Genomic DNA, 20,380 nt, shown 5'->3' with positions numbered 1-20,380 from the left:
GGGAGACGGGGCCAGTGTCAGTATTATGGTTCAGGTACAGGTAGGGAGACGGGGCTAGTGTCAGTATAATGAAGCAGGTTCAAGTAGGGAGATGGGCCAGTGTCAGTATAACGAAGCAGGTTCAGGTAGGGAGACGGGGCCAGTGTCAGTATAATGAAGCAGGTTCAGGTAGGGAGACGGGGCCAGTGTCAGTACAATGAAGCAGGTTCAGGTAGGGAGACGGGGCCAGTGTCAGTATAATGAAGCAGGTTCAGGTAGGGAGACGGGGCCAGTGTCAGTATAATGAAGCAGGTTCAGGTAGGGAGACGGGGCCAGTGTCAGTATAATGAAGCAGGTACAGGTAGGGAGACTGGGATAGTGTCAGTATAATGAAGCAGGTTCAGGTAGGGAGACGGGGCCAGTGTCAGTATAATGAAGCAGGTACAGGTAGGGAGACTGGGATAGTGTCAGTATAATGAAGCAGGTTCAGGTTGGGAGACGGGGCCAGTGTCAGTATAGTGAAGCAGGTTCAGGTAGGGAGACGGGGCCAGTGTCAGTATAATGAAGCAGGTACAGGTAGGGAGACTGGGATAGTGTCAGTATAATGAAGCAGGTTCAGGTTGGGAGACGGGGCCAGTGTCAGTATAATGAAGCAGGTACAGGTAGGGAGACTGGGATAGTGTCAGTATAGTGAAGCAGGTTCAGGTCAGGAGACGGGGCCAGTGTCAGTATAATGAAGCAGGTTCAGGTCAGGAGATGGGGCCAGTGTCAGTATAATGAAGCAGGTTCAGGTAGGGAGACGGGGCCAGTGTCAGTATAATGAAGCAGGTTCAGGTTGGGAGACGGGGCCAGTGTCAGTATAGTGAAGCAGGTTCAGGTCAGGAGACGGGGCCAGTGTCAGTATAATGAAGCAGGTACAGGTAGGGAGACGGGGCCAGTGTCAGTATTATGGTTCAGGTACAGGTAAGGAGACGGGGCCAGTGTCAGTATAGTGAAGCAGGTTCAGGTAGGGAGACGGGGCTAGTGTCAGTATAATGAAGCAGGTTCAGGTAGGGAGACGGGGCCAGTGTCAGTATAATGAAGCAGATTCAGGTCAGGAGATGGGGCCAGTGTCAGTATAATGAAGCAGGTTCAGGTAGGGAGACGGGCCAGTGTCAGTATTATGGTGCAGGTACAGGTAGGGAGACGGGGCTAGTGTCAGTATAATGATGCAGGTTCAGGTAGGGAGATGGGCCAGTGTCAGTATAATGAAGCAGGTTCAGGTAGGGAGACGGGGCCAGTGTCAGTATTATGGTTCAGGTACAGGTAGGGAGACGGGGCTAGTGTCAGTATAATGAAGCAGGTTCAAGTAGGGAGATGGGCCAGTGTCAGTATAACGAAGCAGGTTCAGGTAGGGAGACGGGGCCAGTGTCAGTATAATGAAGCAGGTTCAGGTAGGGAGACGGGGCCAGTGTCAGTATAATGAAGCAGGTTCAGGTAGGGAGACGGGGCCAGTGTCAGTACAATGAAGCAGGTTCAGGTAGGGAGACGGGGCCAGTGTCAGTATAATGAAGCAGGTTCAGGTAGGGAGACGGGGCCAGTGTCAGTATAATGAAGCAGGTTCAGGTAGGGAGACGGGGCCAGTGTCAGTATAATGAAGCAGGTACAGGTAGGGAGACTGGGATAGTGTCAGTATAATGAAGCAGGTTCAGGTAGGGAGACGGGGCCAGTGTCAGTATAATGAAGCAGGTACAGGTAGGGAGACTGGGATAGTGTCAGTATAATGAAGCAGGTTCAGGTTGGGAGACGGGGCCAGTGTCAGTATAGTGAAGCAGGTTCAGGTAGGGAGACGGGGCTAGTGTCAGTATAATGAAGCAGGTTCAGGTAGGGAGACGGGGCCAGTGTCAGTATAATGAAGCAGATTCAGGTCAGGAGATGGGGCCAGTGTCAGTATAATGAAGCAGGTTCAGGTAGGGAGACGGGCCAGTGTCAGTATTATGGTGCAGGTACAGGTAGGGAGACGGGGCTAGTGTCAGTATAATGATGCAGGTTCAGGTAGGGAGATGGGCCAGTGTCAGTATAATGAAGCAGGTTCAGGTAGGGAGACGGGGCCAGTGTCAGTATTATGGTTCAGGTACAGGTAGGGAGACGGGGCTAGTGTCAGTATAATGAAGCAGGTTCAAGTAGGGAGATGGGCCAGTGTCAGTATAACGAAGCAGGTTCAGGTAGGGAGACGGGGCCAGTGTCAGTATAATGAAGCAGGTTCAGGTAGGGAGACGGGGCCAGTGTCAGTATAATGAAGCAGGTTCAGGTAGGGAGACGGGGCCAGTGTCAGTATAATGAAGCAGGTTCAGGTAGGGAGACGGGGCCAGTGTCAGTATAATGAAGCAGGTTCAGGTAGGGAGACGGGGCCAGTGTCAGTATAATGAAGCAGGTTCAGGTAGGGAGACGGGGCCAGTGTCAGTATAATGAAGCAGGTACAGGTAGGGAGACTGGGATAGTGTCAGTATAATGAAGCAGGTTCAGGTAGGGAGACGGGGCCAGTGTCAGTATAATGAAGCAGGTACAGGTAGGGAGACTGGGATAGTGTCAGTATAATGAAGCAGGTTCAGGTTGGGAGACGGGGCCAGTGTCAGTATAGTGAAGCAGGTTCAGGTAGGGAGACGGGGCCAGTGTCAGTATAATGAAGCAGGTACAGGTAGGGAGACTGGGATAGTGTCAGTATAATGAAGCAGGTTCAGGTTGGGAGACGGGGCCAGTGTCAGTATAATGAAGCAGGTACAGGTAGGGAGACTGGGATAGTGTCAGTATAGTGAAGCAGGTTCAGGTCAGGAGACGGGGCCAGTGTCAGTATAATGAAGCAGGTTCAGGTCAGGAGATGGGGCCAGTGTCAGTATAATGAAGCAGGTTCAGGTAGGGAGACGGGGCCAGTGTCAGTATAATGAAGCAGGTTCAGGTTGGGAGTCGGGGCCAGTGTCAGTATAGTGAAGCAGGTTCAGGTCAGGAGACGGGGCCAGTGTCAGTATAATGAAGCAGGTACAGGTAGGGAGACGGGGCCAGTGTCAGTATTATGGTTCAGGTAAGGAGACGGGGCCAGTGTCAGTATAGTGAAGCAGGTTCAGGTAGGGAGACGGGGCTAGTGTCAGTATAATGAAGCAGGTTCAGGTAGGGAGACGGGGCCAGTGTCAGTATAATGAAGCAGATTCAGGTCAGGAGATGGGGCCAGTGTCAGTATAATGAAGCAGGTTCAGGTAGGGAGACGGGCCAGTGTCAGTATTATGGTGCAGGTACAGGTAGGGAGACGGGGCTAGTGTCAGTATAATGATGCAGGTTCAGGTAGGGAGATGGGCCAGTGTCAGTATAATGAAGCAGGTTCAGGTAGGGAGACGGGGCCAGTGTCAGTATTATGGTTCAGGTACAGGTAGGGAGACGGGGCTAGTGTCAGTATAATGAAGCAGGTTCAAGTAGGGAGATGGGCCAGTGTCAGTATAACGAAGCAAGTTCAGGTAGGGAGATTTTTGTTCTCCCTGCTCACCTTGTTTCTCTATGTCGGAGACGCCCACTGACTTGGTGTATTTGACCAGGTCTGACAGAGCCCTGGTCAGCTTCATGGTCTTCTTCCTGCAGGAGAACAGCCAATGAGCCAGAGGGACAGTTCTATGGTACATCTATGCTTACAGTAGAGTGTCTCCCAGTACAAGTGTTTTTCATGTGTACTGTAACTGTGGTGCAGTTATAACATGTGTTTATGGTAACAGACCATGTCGCTCCGGTAACAGCACCTGCTGTGATGCAGGGGGACGCGGGAGGTGCTGCTGGTGCTCTCCTGGTCTGTGTCGGTGTCTTCAAGGCTGTTGGTCTTCTTCAGCTTGACAGCCTTTTTCTGGAAGGAAAAGGTCAAATACAGTCACAACGGCACTATAGACTCAGGCAAGTATACAGTATTACTACATCCTACATCCCATACAGTATTACTACATCCTACATCCCATACAGTATTACTACATCCTATCCCTATACAGTACTTTACTACAGAAGTATTGGACTATGTAGGGTCTAGTCTGAGTCTAGTCTGCCATGTCAAACACATGGATCTAAAAATGGGCCTGTGGAGACAACAGGAAGCAGGGACACCTGGACAGGAGTGAAGACACCAGGAAGCAAAGACAGCTGGATAGAAGTGGACACAACATTCTGTTCTGCTCCAAAACATTTCACCGGGGCCTAACTGAACAGGACCCCAGAGAGACGCACTGAGAGAGAGAGATGCACTGGTAATGGAGTGAGATCATCCATTGTTTCCAATCAAGATCAAGGATGATCAATGGAAACAGGATGCACCTGAGCTCAATTTCAAGTCTCATAGCAAAGGGTCTGAATACTTAGGTAAATAAGGTATTGCAGTTTTTTTTAACACATTTGCAAAAATGTCTAAAAACCAGTTTTTGCTTTGTCATTATGGGGTATTGTGTATAGATTGATGGATAAAAAAACAATTTAATCAATTCTAGAATAAGGCTGTAACAGCAAAATGTGGAAAAAGTCAGAGGGTGGAAATACTTTTTGAATGCTCTGTAAATATTTTATATCAACGAATTGGCGAGGGCATTAATACAGTCCGCAGCACCTGACCTCACTCTACTAGAATCTGAAGTCAAACGTCTACTGATGATCTGATGCATCTGTCCCCAACAAAGGAGGGCCTACAGCATCACCTAGATCTTCTGCACAGATTCTGCCAGACCTGGGGCCTGACAGTAAATCTTAGTAAGACAAAAATAATGGTGTTCCAAAAAAGGTCCAGTTGCCAGGACTGCAAATACAAATTGCTTCTAGACACCGTTGCCTGACAGCACACAGAAAACTATACCTAACTCAGCCTAAACATCAGCGCCACAGGTAAGTTCCACAAAGCTGTGCAAGAAGAGCCTTCTACACCATCAACAGGAACATCAAATTAGACATCCCAATTAGGATCAGGCTAAAAATACTTCAATCAGTTACAGAACGCATTGCCCTTTATGGTTGTGAGGTCTGGGGTCCGCTCACCAACAAAGAATTCACAAAATGGGACAAACACCAAAATGAGACTGCATGCAGAATTCTGCAAAAACATCCTCCGTGTACAACGTAAAATACCAAATGCAGAGCAGAATTAGGACAATACCAGCTAATTATCAAAATCCAGAAAAGAACCGTTAAATACTATAACCACCTAAAAGTACTGATCCCAAACAAAGCCATCACCTACAGAGAGATGAACCTGGAGAAGAGTCCCCTAAGCAAGCTGGTCCTGGGACTGTGTTCACAAACACAAACAGACTCACAGGACATCAACACAATTAGACCCAACCAAATCATGAGAAAACAAAAAGATAATTCTTTCCAATGTGTCAAGTAATTAACAAAAAAACTGAGCAAACTAGAATGCTATTTGGCCCTAAACAGAGAGTACACAGTGGCAGAATACCTGACCACTGTGACTGACCCAAACCTAAGGAAAGCTTTAACTATGTACAGAGTAAGCATAGCCTTGCTATTGAAATAGCCTGTCTTCTCTTGAGAGCCAGGTCTGACTATGTGCACACTGCCCACAACATGAGGTGGAAACTGAGCTGCACCTCCTAACCTCCTGCCAAATGTATGACCATATTAGGGACATATTTCCCTCAGGTTACACAGATCCACAAAAAAACAAATCCAATTTTGATGAACTCCCATATCTACTAGGTGAAATACCACAGTGTGCCATCACAGCAGCAAGATTTGTGACCTGTTGCCACAAGAAAAGGGCAACCAGTGAAGAACAAACACCATTGTAAATACAACCCATATTTATGTTTATTTATTTTCCCTTCTGTACTTGAACTATTTGCACGTCATTAAAACAATGTACATAGACAAAATATGACATTAGAAATGTCTCTATTCCTGTGACATTTCTGTTAGTGTAATGTTTACTGTTAATTTCTGATTGCTTATTTCACTTTGCTTAATTATCCTTTTCACTTGCTTTGGCAATGTAAACATATTTCTCCCATGCCAATAAAGCCCTTTGAAATGATTTGAGAGAGATGCACTGGGAAGGTGGACAGGAGAGGGGAGAGAGAGATATGAACTGTGAAGGTGGAGAGGAGAGGGAGATGAACTGTGAAGGTGGAGAGAGATGAACTGTGAAGGTGGAGAGAGATGAACTGTGAAGGTGGAGAGAGATGAACTGTGAAGGTGGAGAGGCGAGAGAGATGAACTGTGAAAGTGGAGAGGAGGGGGAGGGGGTGATGCCCACCTTGCGTTTAGAGAAGCTGCCCATGAAGGTCCTACCCAGACGCTTGTTCGTGCTGGGGTTGGCTTCGTCCCCTATTTCTGCACCATCATCACCTTTACCCTGGAAGAGAAAGAGAGTACAAACACTTTATATACATAGACTTTACATACACAAAATACCACATATATTACTGAGAGTGGTAGAATAAGCCTAGCAGAATATAGATAGAAATATTTTGTGTGGCAGAGTACATTTGCAGTGGGTGTGCGTGTGGCAGACTACATTTGCAGTGGGTGTGCGTGTGGCAGACTACATTTGCAGTGGGTGTGCGTGTGGCAGACTACATTTGCAGTGGGTGTGCGTGTGGCAGACTACATTTGCAGTGGGTGTGCGTGTGGCAGACTACATTTGCAGTGGGTGTGCGTGTGGCAGACTACATTTGCAGTGGGTGAGCTTGCCTGTTGTAATGGAACCAATTGAAAAGTCTCAATAGTGCAAAGAACTACAAGAAACATTTCAAGTAGCATTTGAACTCAGGTCAGGTCTACAGAGCCGTGGGTGTTACCTTGGAGGGTGACTTGTTGGTGGTCTTTCCCGAGGGGGGCTGAGCAGCGATGGTGAAGCTGTCGGGGTCCTCCTGGTCACGGATCTTAGACTCCTTCATCAGGTTGTCCAGCTTCTTCTTAGCCACGTTCTCCACCTGCTTCCTGGTCATGGACGTCTGGAGGGAGAGAGGGGAGGGAGGGAATGGGGGAGCAAAAATAAACAGTGAAGAAAAAAAAAAAAGGGCTGTTACTGATACTGAAAACAGAGCAATAACCAGAGCTAGCTAATTGCCTTTTCTGATTGACAAAAGGAATGATTGGTCATGCAATATGCCAGCAATGACACTAGATACACAACAACATTGATAGAAAACTGTTGCAGTTGAGGGAAGACAACACTAATATCCTTAAATAGTGCACTATAGGGAATAAGTCGCCATTTGAAACGTGTACATATTTCATTATATAACATATTTCATCAGTTGAGAACTTGATGAAAATATGCCTGGTGACTTCAAGATCCTTATAACTGACTGATAGAAGACAGACATGACAGGGAGGTGGGTAAGAGTGGTGGGCGAGTAACAGAAAGGTTGCTGGTTTGAATCCCTGAGCCGACTAGGTGGAAAAAACTGGCGATGTGGCCATGAGCAAGGCCCTTAACCCGAATTGCTCCTGTAAGTCGCTCTGGATAAAGTGTCTGGTAAACGACTAACATGTAAATGATGCATAATGGATGTCACACTGCATTTTGTGTGACATCCTGGAGAATTGGATTACTGTTCATTATGTACTATATAATATGTTTCATATGTAAAGGTTGAAATGACACCATGGGTATGAAAGTTGAACATGCAGCTTAATTTAATTTCAAAATGGTTTAAAAGCATTTGCATGCTTCTACCACTAGGTGGTGAAGTTTACCACAAACCAACTCCCAGTCCTCTCCACCTGCACATAAGCAACGCCTTGAGATGTACTGTAAGTAAGCAGCACATTTCAGCATTTTTTTTTATCAAGACATATGTACATAACAAGCTCTATATTCCAGTAATCATAATAGTTTCCATCAGAGCCATACATGTAGGCATATGGCTCTGGTTTTCATTCCACAACTCCTTTCCTTCAGGTCCATTAACCTGAAAGGTCTTGATGACAACCATATTGTCATATGATTGGGTAAGGAAAGGGGACGAGGAGATGTCACCATTGAGATGTATTGGGACGTAGCCTTAAAAACAGAGCTTTATGACAGCGAAGACGAGACATGAGCAGGGAGCCCCAACTCACAGTGACAGATGCTTAATTGAGACTACATTCATCAAGAACAAACAAACAGAAACGAGCACACACACATTTACCAGAACACAATGGTACAATATAACAGCAACAGTCAGACAAAGATAGTTTCTAGACTCCAATTGGCATCAAACATCCAGCACAATATACAGTAGAATAGAATAGATACAGCAATAGAATAGAACGGCCGCAGGGATAGAGGGAGGAAGAGTAGGGTCCTTACAGCGCCATTTATCAGTTTGCAGTCATCCTCCATCTCGTCAGCACTGTCTTCATCCGTCACGTCACCCTCTTCGTTGTCTTCGTCGATGTTCGATGGGAGCTTCTTTCCCTGGCAGACAAATGTGCCGTTAATACATGGGTCATATTCATTAGGCACCAAACGAAAGAAAACGTTCCGAAAGAGGGAGGGACTATCTGATCACGACCAATACGAATCGCACGGTTTCATATTCCATTGCAAAGAGTTTTAACAATAGCATTATTTTATGGGAAGAAATCCCCCTTGGGCACAGATCTATGACCAGTTAACACTCCAGTAAGTACTGGACCTTAACCTTTAGGGGGTGGGGACACAAAACTGACCTTAAAAATCAGTGTCTTGTGTGGGGAAACTTTACCAGGACTCCATTCTATGGCCTCTGTGTGTGTCGGGGACAATTCCAATTCTCTTTAAAACTTTTCAATAAGGAAAACGTAGAATTGGGTTTACTTTCTGAATTGTTTGTTAATGCTTAGGAGGTGGCTTTACAACACATTTACCCAATATCTAAACCATTAAGCTCCCCCCCCAGAGTGCTTCAGGTGTAACCGCAGTAACAGCTACAGCTGCCACCAGGAATTGATCCCAGACCAGTATATCTGGGGTAGAGTTCAGAAAGTTCACGTTCAAAATGTTGTAAATAGAAATATCATTCATAAAGATGACAAATGCTCATTCTCCTTGACAAAGAATGTCTGTAGGTTCTACATGGGTTTCTATTTGTCACCGTTCTCAACACGGCTCCATTTTGTTACATGTTCTTAGCATGTTGTTAAGTAACAGTTTGATTGAATGACAAACGGCCCTGCAACCACAAATACCTCCATAAGAGGGGGACAGAGAGAGAGAGAGCCGTGTTAATCATGTCAGTGTGCTACTGGTATGAAGTGTTTTTACAACCATCATAGGAAATCCATTCAGGTGCACCCCCCCACCCACTTACAGTTGACAGTTCACTGAAAAACGCAGACAAAACTATAACGATCCACAATCAAAATGAGATTGTAAAACTGCAGTGAACATCTGTCCCCTCAGCTCGTTCCAAATGATCTTGTAACAGTTATTGCACCATCACACGCAGCTCTACTGGGCAGCGGCCACATGGCAGTCAGTATATCACACAAGGCAGACTTCAGAACTGGGGCCTGGATTCACTACAGCGGGGCCTGGGCCCCAGATGGTGGAGGGATACTCAGCCTCAGTCTGTTAGACACACGTCTCCGTACCCCCCCACCAAAAAAGCTGGATAGCAGTCGGCCATATTGATTTGGCCAGTCACCATCATTTCATGATCAGAGGGCATGAAGGAGATGATTACTACCGAAGCCCACTAGGGCCAAATCAGAGTGATTTTTTACTTCCCGACTAATGAGGCTGACTGTCAGGGGCCGACGTGCTGAGGTGAGACTGTGTAGTAACTAGCGCTGCAAAGTGAGACTGTACTCAGAACAAATCAAATTCGATTGGACACACATATTTAGCAGATGATATTGTGGGTGTAGCGAAATGCTTGTGTTCCTAGCTCCAACAGTGCAGTAATATCTAAAAATTCACAACACACAAAGTAAAAGAATGGAATTAATATGTAAATAAATATTAGGACGCGCAATATTGGAGTGGCATAGACTAAAACACAGTAGAATACAGTACATATGAAATTAGTAAAACAGTATGTAAAAATGATTAGTGTGGTAACTAGCGCTGCGAGGTGAGACGGTACTCAGAACAGTGTGGTAACTAGCACTGCGAGGTGAGACGGTACTCAGAACAGTGTGGTAACTAGCACTGGGAAGTGGAGTGCTCATTGACCCATAACCATCTGACGTGGACCGATTTGTCACGACCATCCACTAGGCTAAAGTCAGCTAGATTGAACAATTTCCATAAGGCAATTCTAGGTCTTGTGGCATATTTTGGTTAAACTATCCCCAATTCAATGGAATTGCAACCCTCTGCATGAACAGTGCAATCTTCCATCACATGTGCAGTGTACTCACTCTTCCATCACATGTACAGCTGATTCTCAAGATCTTGCACACTAATGAGATGCTATTGAGCCCACACTACTACACTGTCTGAGCCAAGGACAACATGCTTTCTGGTAAGTTATAATTACAATACTGGGTGGGGTGAATATATTTTGTGTGACATACAGTATTTATTTTTTGTTAACTAGTAAATAGTAGCCTACAGCAAAGTGTGTTTAAATAATTTGTAACTTGTTAACAATTTCTGCTAGTTAGTTTTTGCTACCATGTGGGGTTTAGTTTGCTTGAGCCTGCTAACTGAGGAGTGTTAATTCACCTGTTTCCATACATGTTTAATTTGAAAACATTTATCTTACAAAGGAGTTGTTTAATCTAACTGCTTAACTATTTCTGTACATGGAATTGTATTATTTATGTTTTACTCATTTGTTTCTAATCTTTACAGGAAAATGCCACGGGAACTATCCGATGTGTGGAGACATTTCACTGCAGCTGTGTACATTAGCAAAAGTTGTGTACATTTGCAAATACCGTGCCAAATCATATGTGGAGAATGCAACAAAGATGCAGAATCATCTGGCCATGCGAATAAAGTTCCCTCATCGCTCACAACAAGCAACCTCTGACAAAAGTCCCTCTACTTCTATTCAAGGTGAAAATGATGAATCAGACACCTTATCCATAGCAACAGCTCATGGTCCTCCTGGAATCAAAAGTTTTTTGACTGAATGGAGGAACGTAGTCAAAATAACGCTGATTAATGTCTTGCTCGAGCTGTGTATGCAACTGCTTCACCTCTGATGCTCACAGGCAAAGTGTATCGGAAGAGATTTCTGAATGTTCCTCGCCCAGCATACACCCCTCCAACCAGACATGCTTTATCTACTAATTTGCTGGATGCAGAGTTCAAGTGAAGGTCAAGCAAAACAGAGAAAGCAGACTGTATTGCAATCATCTCTGATGGGTGGTTGAATGTTCGTGGGCAAGGAATAATTAACTACATCATCTCCACCCCTCAACCAGTATTCTACAAGAGCACAGACACAAGGGACAACAGACACACCGGTCTCTACATTGCAGATCAGCTGAAGGCTGTCATAGATGACCTTGGACCACAGAAGGTATGTGTACTGGTGACAGACAACGCTGCTAACATGAAGGCTGCTTGGTCTAAAGTGGAGGAGTCCTACCCTCACATCACACCCATTGGTTGTGCTGATCATGCGTTGAATCTGCTCCTCAAGGACATCATGGCACTGAAAACAATGGATACACTACAAGAGAGCCAAGGAAATGGTCAGGTACGTGAAGGGTCAACAAGTTATAGCTGCAATCTACCTCACCAAGCAAAGTGAGAAGAAAAAGAGCACCACCCGTTGGGGTGGTGTCGTCATCATGTTTGACAGTCTCCTGGAGGTGAAGGAGTCTCTCCAAGAAATGGCCATATCACAGTCTGCCGATATGGACAGCCCCATCAAGAGGATCCTCCTGGATGATGTATTTTGGGAGAGAGTGGAAAGCAGCCTGAAACTCCTAAAACCTATAGCAGTAGCCATTGCACGGGTTGAGGGAGACAATGCCATCATGTCTGATGTTCAGACTCTGCTTGCAGATGTAAGAGAAGAAATCTGTACCGCCCTGCCCACTTCACTGTTGCTCCAAGCAGAAGAAACCGCAGTTCTGAAATACATCAAAAAGCGTGAAGACTTCTGCCTGAAGCCCATACACGCCACAGTGTACATGTTGGACGCCAAGTATGCTGGCAAGAGCATCCTGTCTGGTGCAGAGATCAACAAAGCCTGTGGTGTCATCACTACCATGTCTCGCCACCTTGGCCTGGATGAGGGCAAGGTTCTTGGCATTCTGGCGAAGTACACTTCCAAGCAAGGGCTTTGGAATGGAAATGCAATATGGCAGTCGTGCCAACATAACTCATCAGCCACCTGGTGGAAGGGACTTTGTGGATCTGAGGCTCTTTCCTCTGTTGCCTCCATCATCCAACAAATCCCACCAACATCAACCGCCTCAGAGAGCAACTGGTCGTGGTTTGGGAACACACACCAAAGCACGCAACAGGTTGACCAATACAAGGGTTGACAAAATGGTGGCCATCCGGGGATATTTGAGGCTTTTGAGCCTGACAACGAGCCATCCTCAACAAGGTTGGAAAGTGACAGTGAAGATGAGGCCTCTGAGTCTGATGTTCAAGAGGTGGACATTGAGAAGGTCCAGGGAGAAGACATGGAAGCCTAAGAGGAAGACAACCAAAGCTTTAGTTTCTAGACTATCATTTCACAGATGTATGTTTAAAACGTTTTTGGGAGATGCGGTGGATCATTCAATATTCCCTTTCTTTTGTTGTTCAGTGTAATAATCCCATGTGAAGAGTTACCTCATTTAAATAAAGTTACATTCGTAAGTAAATTGTTTTCATTTCTATTGCAAGGATTTAATCATTTGCAATGTCTACTTATGATAAGGTAAAATGTTTATGTTTCTGTCTCCATACGATATGGTAAATACAGTTGAAGTTGGAAGTTTACATACACCTTAGTCAAATACATTTAAACTCAGTTTTTCACAATTCCTGACATTTAATCCTAGTAAAAAATCCCTGTCTCAGTTCAGTTAGGATCACCACTTTATTTTAAGAATGTGAAATGTCAGAATAATAGTAGAGAGAATTATTTATTTCAGCTTTTATTTCTTTCATCACATTCCCAGTGGGTCAGAAGTTTACATACACTCAATTAGTATTTGGTAGCACTGCCTTTAAATTGTTTAATAACTTGGGTCAAACGCTTCAGGTAGCCTCCCACAAGCTTCCCACAATAAGTTGGGTGAATTTTGGCCCATTCCTCAACACAGAGCTGGTGTAACTGAGTCAGGTTTGTAGGCCTCCTTGCTCGCACACACTTTTTCAGGTCTGCCCACACATTTTCTATAAGATTAAGGTCAGTAAGATTAAGGTCAGGGCTTTGTGATGGCCACGCCAATAATATGACTTTGCTGTCCTTAGCCATTTTGCCACAAGGTTGGAAGTATGCTTGGGGTCATTGTCCATTAGGAAGACCCATTTGTGACCAAGCTTTAACTTCCTGACTGATGTCTGGAGATGTTGCTGCAATATATCCACATAATTATCCTGCCTCATGATGCCATTTATTTTGTGAAGTGCGCCAGTCCCTAATGCAGCAAAGCACCAGCACAACATGATGCTACCACCCTCGTGCTTCATGGTTGGGATGGTGTTCTTCAGTTTGCAAGCCTCCCTCTTTTTCCTCCAAACATAATGATGGTCATTATGGCCAAGCAGTTCTATTTTTGTTTCATCAGACCAGAGACCTTTGTCCCCATGTGCATTTGCAAACCGTAGTCTGGCTTTTTTTATGGCGGTTTTGGAGCAGTGGCTTCTTCCTTGCTGAGCGGCTTTTCAGGTTGTCGATATAGGACTCGTTTTACTGTGGATATAGATACTTTTGTACCCGTTTCCTCCAGCATCTCCACAAGGTCCTTTGCTGTTGTTCTGGGAATTATCTGTACTTTTCGCACCAAAGTACGTTCATCTCTAGGAGACAGAACGCGTCTCCTTCCTGAGCGGTATGACGGCTGCGTGGTCCTATGGTGTTTATAATTGCGTACTATTATTTGTACAGATGAACGTGGTACCTTCAGGCATTTGGAAATTGCTCCAAAGGATGAACCAGACTTGTGGTCTACAATTTCTTTTTCTGAGGTCTTGGCTGATTTCTTTTGATTTTCCCATGATGTCAAGCAAAGAGGCACTGAGTTTGAAGGTAAGCCTTGAAATGCATCCACAGGTACACCTCCAATTGACTCAAATGATGTAAATTTGCCTATCAGAAGCTTTTAAAGCCATGACATCATTTTCTGGAATTTTCCAAGCTGTTTAAAGGCACAGCCTTCTGACCCACTGGAATTGTGATACAGTGAATTCTAAGTAAAATAATCTGTCTGTCTAAACAATTATTGGAAAAATTATGTGTCACGCACAAAGTAGATGCCCTAACCAACTTTCCAAAACTATAGTTTGTTAACAAGATATTTGTGGAGTGGTGTAAAGACGAGTTTTAATGACTCCAACATAACTATGTAAACTTCCGACTTCAACTGTATATCCAATGCAAAAAACATCTACAATTAAATGGTATTAATAAACTCAGCAAAAAAAGAAACGTCCTCTCACTGTCAACTGCGTTTATTTTCAGCAACTTAACATGTATAAATATTTGTATGAACATAACAAGTTTCAACAACTGAGACAAACTGAACAAGTTCCACAGACATGTCACTAACAAACAGAATAATTTGTCCCTGAACAAAGGGGGGGGGGGGGTCAAAATCAAAAGTAACAGTCAGTATGGACTACACCAGATTGATGTTACCCCACTCGTCCACCAAGGCACCTGCAAGTTCCCGGACATTTCTGGGGGGAATGGCCCTAGCCCTCACCCTCCGATCCAACAGGTCCCAGACATGCTCAATGGGATTGAGATCTGGGCTCTTCGCTGGCCATGGCAGAACGCTGACATTCCTGTCTTGCAGGAAATCACGCACAGAACGAGCAGTATGGCTGGTGGCATTGTCATGCTGGAGGGTCATGTCAGGATGAGCCTGCAGGAAGGGTACCACATGAGGGAGGAGAATGTCTTCCCTGTAACGCACAGCGTTGAGATTGCCTGCAATGACAACAATTTCAGTCCGATGATGCTGTGACACACAACCCCAGACCATGACGGACCCTTCACCTCCAAAAATTGATCCCGGTCCAGAGTACAGGCCTCGGTGTAATGCTCATTCCTTCGACAACAAAACGCAAATCCGACCATCACCCCTGGTAAGACAAAACCGCAACTCGTCTGTGAAGAGCACTTTTTGCCAGTCCTGTCTGGTCCAGCGACGGTGGGTTTGTGCCCATAGGCGACGTTGTTGCCGGTGATGTCTGGCGAGGACCTGCCTTACAACAGGCCAACAAGCCCTCACTCCAGCCAGCCTCTCTCAGCCTATTGCGGACAGTCTGAGCACTGATGGAGAGATTGTGTGTTCCTGGTGTAACTCGGGCAGTTGTTGTTGCCATCCTGTACCTGTCCCGCAGGTGTGATGTTCGGATGTACTGATCCTGTGCAGGTGTTGTTACACGTGGTCTGCCACTGCGAGGACGATCAGCTGTTCGTCCTGTCTCCCTGTAGCGCTGTCTTAGGTGTCTCACAGTACGGACATTGCAATTTATTGCCCTGGCCACATCTGCAGTCCTCATACCTCCTTGCAGCATGCCAAAGGCATATTCACGCAGATGAGCAGGGACCCTGGGCATCTTTCTTTTGGTGTATTTCAGAGTCAGTATAAAGGCCTCTTTAGTGTCCTAAGTTTTCATAACTGTGACCTTAATTGCCTACCGTCTGTAAGCTGTTAATGTCTTAACCGTTCCACAGGTGCATGTTCATTAATTGTTTATGGTTCATTGAACAAGCATGGGAAACAGTGTTTAAACTCTTTACAATGAAGATCTGTGAAGTTATTTGAATTTTACGAATTATCTTTGAAAGACAGGGTCCTGAAAAAGGGACGTTTCTTTTTTTGCATATATTCCCTTTAATTCCCATATATTCCCACGGAAAGTTTCCACCTCTGAATATTCCCCAAAATGTGCAACACTATCCACGCCTTCCTTTCGCTGATGTGACATGTTAAGTGTCCACGCCAGCAGGCTTTTGCAGGCCGCAGAACCATGATTGTTGAATCAGGTTTATTACGGTTGGGAAGGAACAAAAGCCTGCACTCCCAGTAGATCTCTCTGGGACAGAGGGTGGAGAGACCCCTGGTCTATAAGGATAGACTGGCTGCTGAGGATCAGACTTCTGTGTGTGTGTGTGTGTGTGTGTGTGTGTGTGTGTGTGTGTGTGTGTGTGTGTGTGTGTGTTAATTCAAAGTATTTACCTTGATGAGTATCTTCCCTTTGAGGGTGTCTGGGGAGGGCAGGCGGCCCCGTTCATCTGCCTTGATGGCCGAGAGGTCCAGCTTGTCTCCCATCACCTCCACCAGGTACTGAGCCATCTTCTTCTGCTGGGGGACGCTGCAGTGGTTCTCTATGGACAGGATCACTGGGTAGCTGACAGAGACAGACGTGGGTTACACAGAGACGCCGATACGGCCGTGGGTTACACAGAGACAGGTACGGCCGTGGGTTACCATCAATACGAGACTTGAGGACAAAGACACAGATACTGACAGAGATATATCTATATCAGGAATGGGCAACTTTGATGGGGGTGGGGCCACAAAATCGGAACTCATGAGGGGCCGCAGTGCATACACACCCCCCACCCCACTAAGTTTAGGTAGCTGGCCACTAAACTAACTTACCAATCTAAAAATTGTTAGCTAGCATGGTTAACTGTGTGAATGTCAGTGACTGGCATACAGTTTCAAACGGAAAAATGCTGATGCACAAAACAAAATCGTAATTGCACCTTGTGTATTCTACTATTCTAACTCTTAACAGTAAGTTGAGACCCCTAATCTAGATAGTTCTACATCTTTGGTACAGCCTTGGCAATGGGTTCTCACTATTCAGACACTTGACAGCACAGCTATGGGTTCTCAGTTTCATTCTGATGTGATCACCCTCAACCCCTCTAAAAAGTCAACAACAAAAATTAACAACATTCTTTGTTGTAAGTTGAATACATTCCTGGCCGTTCTTATCAATTATCTACAGAATGCATTGTACTAGAAGAATAAAAGGCGCACACAGCCCCCCATTGCTTTCTGTTACCTGTGGGTCTATATACAGTCTCTTGTATACAGTTTGCATGCATTCTGATAGGATTATCACCTACAGCAGCACCGCATCTCTGATGAGGTCTGTGTGGGTGTGCAGGTCATGTGGAAACACTCGCTCGCTCCAGTGAGCCCATAGGAGTACAATACAATGCATCGTTGAGCAGTGTCTTTCAACAAAGATCCCGGGGACTCACTGTGTAGTCTATGATTGCTTTGATTCTAGCGGGGCATCAATTTGTACGCTTGCTTGGTTCAAGGGAACCAATTCAATGAAAGAGACTGAGGCACTGAGAACAACTTATAAGTAATAGGAATATTCTGAGGAAACCATATTTAATAGTTTATGACTTAGAAATAACTATAATTCCCCATGAGCCTTGTTCATCCGGCGCATACCATACAGTGCCTTCAGGAAGTACAGTATTCACACCCCTTTACTTTGGCCACATTTTGTAGTTACAGCCTGAATTTAAAATGTCTTGATATTTTATGTCACTCATCTAAAACACAACACCCCATAATGTCAGCGGAATTTTGCTTTTAGGAATGGTTTGAAAATTAAAAACATTAATAAGCTGCAATTTCTTCAGTTAAGTATTCAAACCCTTAGCTATGACACGCCTCAATATGTTCAGGAGTAGAAAGGTGCTTAACAAATCACATAAGTTGCATGGACATATTCTGTGTTCAGTAATAGTGGTTAACATGATTTTTGAATGACTACTCCTAGTCCCGTGTGGCTCAGTTGGTAGAGCATGGTGTTTGCAACACCAGGGTTGTGGGTTCGATTCCCATGGGGGACCAGTACGGAGAAAAAAATGTATGAAATGTATGCATTCACTACTGTAAGTCACTCTGGATAAGAGTGTCTGGAAAATGACTAAAATGTAAATGTACTCCATCTCTGTACCCCACACACAATTATCTGTAAGGTCCCTCAATCAAGTAGTGAATTTCAAGAACAGATTCAACCAAAGACCAGTGAAGTTGTTCAATGCCTCACTAAGAAGTGCACCGATTGGTAGATGTGAAGGGGGGGAAAAAGCAGACACTGAATATCCCTTTGAGCATGGTGAAGTTATTAATTACACTTTGAATGGTGTATCAATACACCAAGTTACAGGTGTCCTTCCTGACTCAGAAGAGGATGGAAACTGATTGGTGATTTCAACATGAGGCCAATGGTGACTTTAAAACTGTTACAGAGTTACAGAGAGGCTGTGATAGGAGAAAACTGAGGATGGATTGATCAACAACATTGTAGTTATGCCACAATATGAACCTAAATGAAGCCTGTACAGAATACAAATATTCCAAAATATACATCCTGTTTGCAACCACACTTAAGTAATACTGCAAAGAAATGAACTTTATGTCCTGAATACAAAGCGTTATGTTTGGGGCAAATCCAAAACCAAATCCACCATGGCCCATTTATTGACTTACCTCCCTTATCCTACCTCATTTGCACACACTGTATATAGACTTTTCTATTGTGTTATTGACTGTACTTTTGTTTATCCTATGTGTAACTCTGTTGTTTTTGTCGCACTGCTTTGCTCTATCTTGGCCAGGTCGCAGTTGTAAATGAGAACGTGTTCTCAACTGGCCTACCTGGTTAAATAAAGGTGAAAAATTATTATTCTTTTAAATAAAAAAACAAAATGATCACTGAGTACCACTCTTCATATTTTCAAACATGGTGGTGGCTGCATCATGTTATGGATATGCTTGTTATCGGCAAGGACTAGGCAGTTTTTTTTTTTGATAAAAAGAAACAGAATAGCGCTAAGCACAGGAAAAATCATAGAAATCAGGCTGAACCAGGTTTTCCCTCTATCAGACACAGGGAGACTAATTCACCTTTCAGCAGAACAAAAACCTAAATCTACACTGGAGTTGCTTACCAAGACAGCATTGAATGTGCCCGAGTGGCCTAGTTACAGTTTTGACTTAAATCATCTTGAACATCTATGGCAAGACCTGAAAATGGCTGTCTAGCAATTATCAACAATCAACTTGACAGAGCTTGAATTTTACAAAGAATAATGGGCAAATATTGTACAATCCAGTTGTGCAAAGCTCTTAGAGACTTACCCAGAGGGAAGGGGGGGAATACTTTGTTAAATTAGGTATTTCTGTATTTCATTTTCAATACATTTGCAAGAATAAAAAAAAAAAAAATCACTGTCATTATGTAGTATTGTGTGTAATAACAAATACATAACATATTTCAAGCTGTAGAAACAAAATGTAGAATAAGTCAAAGGTTCCGAATACTTTCTGAAAGCACTACCTTGAGTAAACTTTGTTTGGACGTCGTAAAGGACCATTTGCCGACACTGAAAAGATAAAGCTAGCTAACGACCTCCTTTTCCACGTGGAAAAGACTGACAGACTTGCTAGCTACGTTAGCTAGCTGGGATTTTCTAAAAGAAATCTGCCTCCAGAAATAAAAGCTTCTCCCAAGTGGGTGTGACACCTACTTCCGTTGCCTGCTGCACTGCTGCTTGGATTCCACCTGGCGATCTGTTCACCGTCTGCCCTGGCCTGTCTCCCCCTGTGTGGTAGAGGTACACCCGCTACACTCCTCTCTCTCCCGAGCTTTTGCTCACCTCCAGCACACACACGCACTGCTGGGGCAAGTGACTGAACTTACAATGGCTAGCCCCAAGTTATATTTTTCTCTTGTGCTTTATGCTATTTACCTCATGACTCCTGGTTGCTTTGTTGACTATAAACTTGCTTGTTTACCCAACCGTGGGACAGACTGTTTGTTCCCACACTTGGGACTCTGACTATTGGCTACACAGACTTCTGGCCTCCCATCCTATTCTAACCACCTCTCGCCGGCTTTGTATTCATGTTACCTGATGAAATTGCTGTACAATATGATCGAATACACATTCAAATGTTATAAATCAACACTGCAAAGCTCTCCCTGTCCTCTGCCGTGCCCTGATTGTATTACTGCTGATTATATCTGGAAATGTGCATGTACACCCTGGCCCATCTACTGTTGCTAGCCCCAATTCTGACTTGTGCTCTAATATCTGCTTCACTGATTTCTGGTCTCGTAAAAGCCTGGGTTTTCTGCACATTAACACGAGAAGCTTATTACTTAAAACTGATACATTTAAAGTGTGGGTTCACAGCTCCAATCCACATTACAGGAGACATGGTTAAAAAAAGAGTGTTTTGAAGACTAATGTTAACCTTTCTGGTTATAACCTTTTTCAGCAAGACATATCTTCCAAAT

General features: G+C 44.5%; 1 protein-coding gene across 4 annotated transcripts in view; it reads right to left on the bottom strand.

The window, feature by feature from the left end:
- LOC115165370 (1-phosphatidylinositol 4,5-bisphosphate phosphodiesterase eta-2-like) overlaps nucleotides 1-20,380 on the bottom strand; it is a 72,493-nt gene that overhangs the window by 19,636 nt on the left and 32,477 nt on the right. For all 4 annotated transcript variants that reach the window (XR_003870138.1, XM_029718451.1, XM_029718453.1 and 1 more), the window contains exons 9-14: nucleotides 16,276-16,447; nucleotides 8,291-8,398; nucleotides 6,789-6,944; nucleotides 6,245-6,343; nucleotides 3,741-3,841; nucleotides 3,494-3,579 (exon numbers count right to left, since the gene is read on the bottom strand). Coding sequence is in view for 3 of the 4 variants with exons in the window: in XM_029718451.1 (XP_029574311.1) it covers nucleotides 3,494-3,579; nucleotides 3,741-3,841; nucleotides 6,245-6,343; nucleotides 6,789-6,944; nucleotides 8,291-8,398; nucleotides 16,276-16,447 (722 nt within the window). In the remaining variant the exon portion in view is untranslated. The remainder of the gene's footprint in view (nucleotides 1-3,493; nucleotides 3,580-3,740; nucleotides 3,842-6,244; nucleotides 6,344-6,788; nucleotides 6,945-8,290; nucleotides 8,399-16,275; nucleotides 16,448-20,380) is intronic.

This window comes from Salmo trutta, chromosome 28 (genome assembly GCF_901001165.1).
Source record: "Salmo trutta chromosome 28, fSalTru1.1, whole genome shotgun sequence".
In the NCBI taxonomy this organism is placed as follows: Eukaryota; Metazoa; Chordata; class Actinopteri; order Salmoniformes; family Salmonidae; genus Salmo; species Salmo trutta.
Note: the sequence above shows the minus strand (reverse complement) of the source record. Positions and strands in the feature narration are given on the sequence as shown.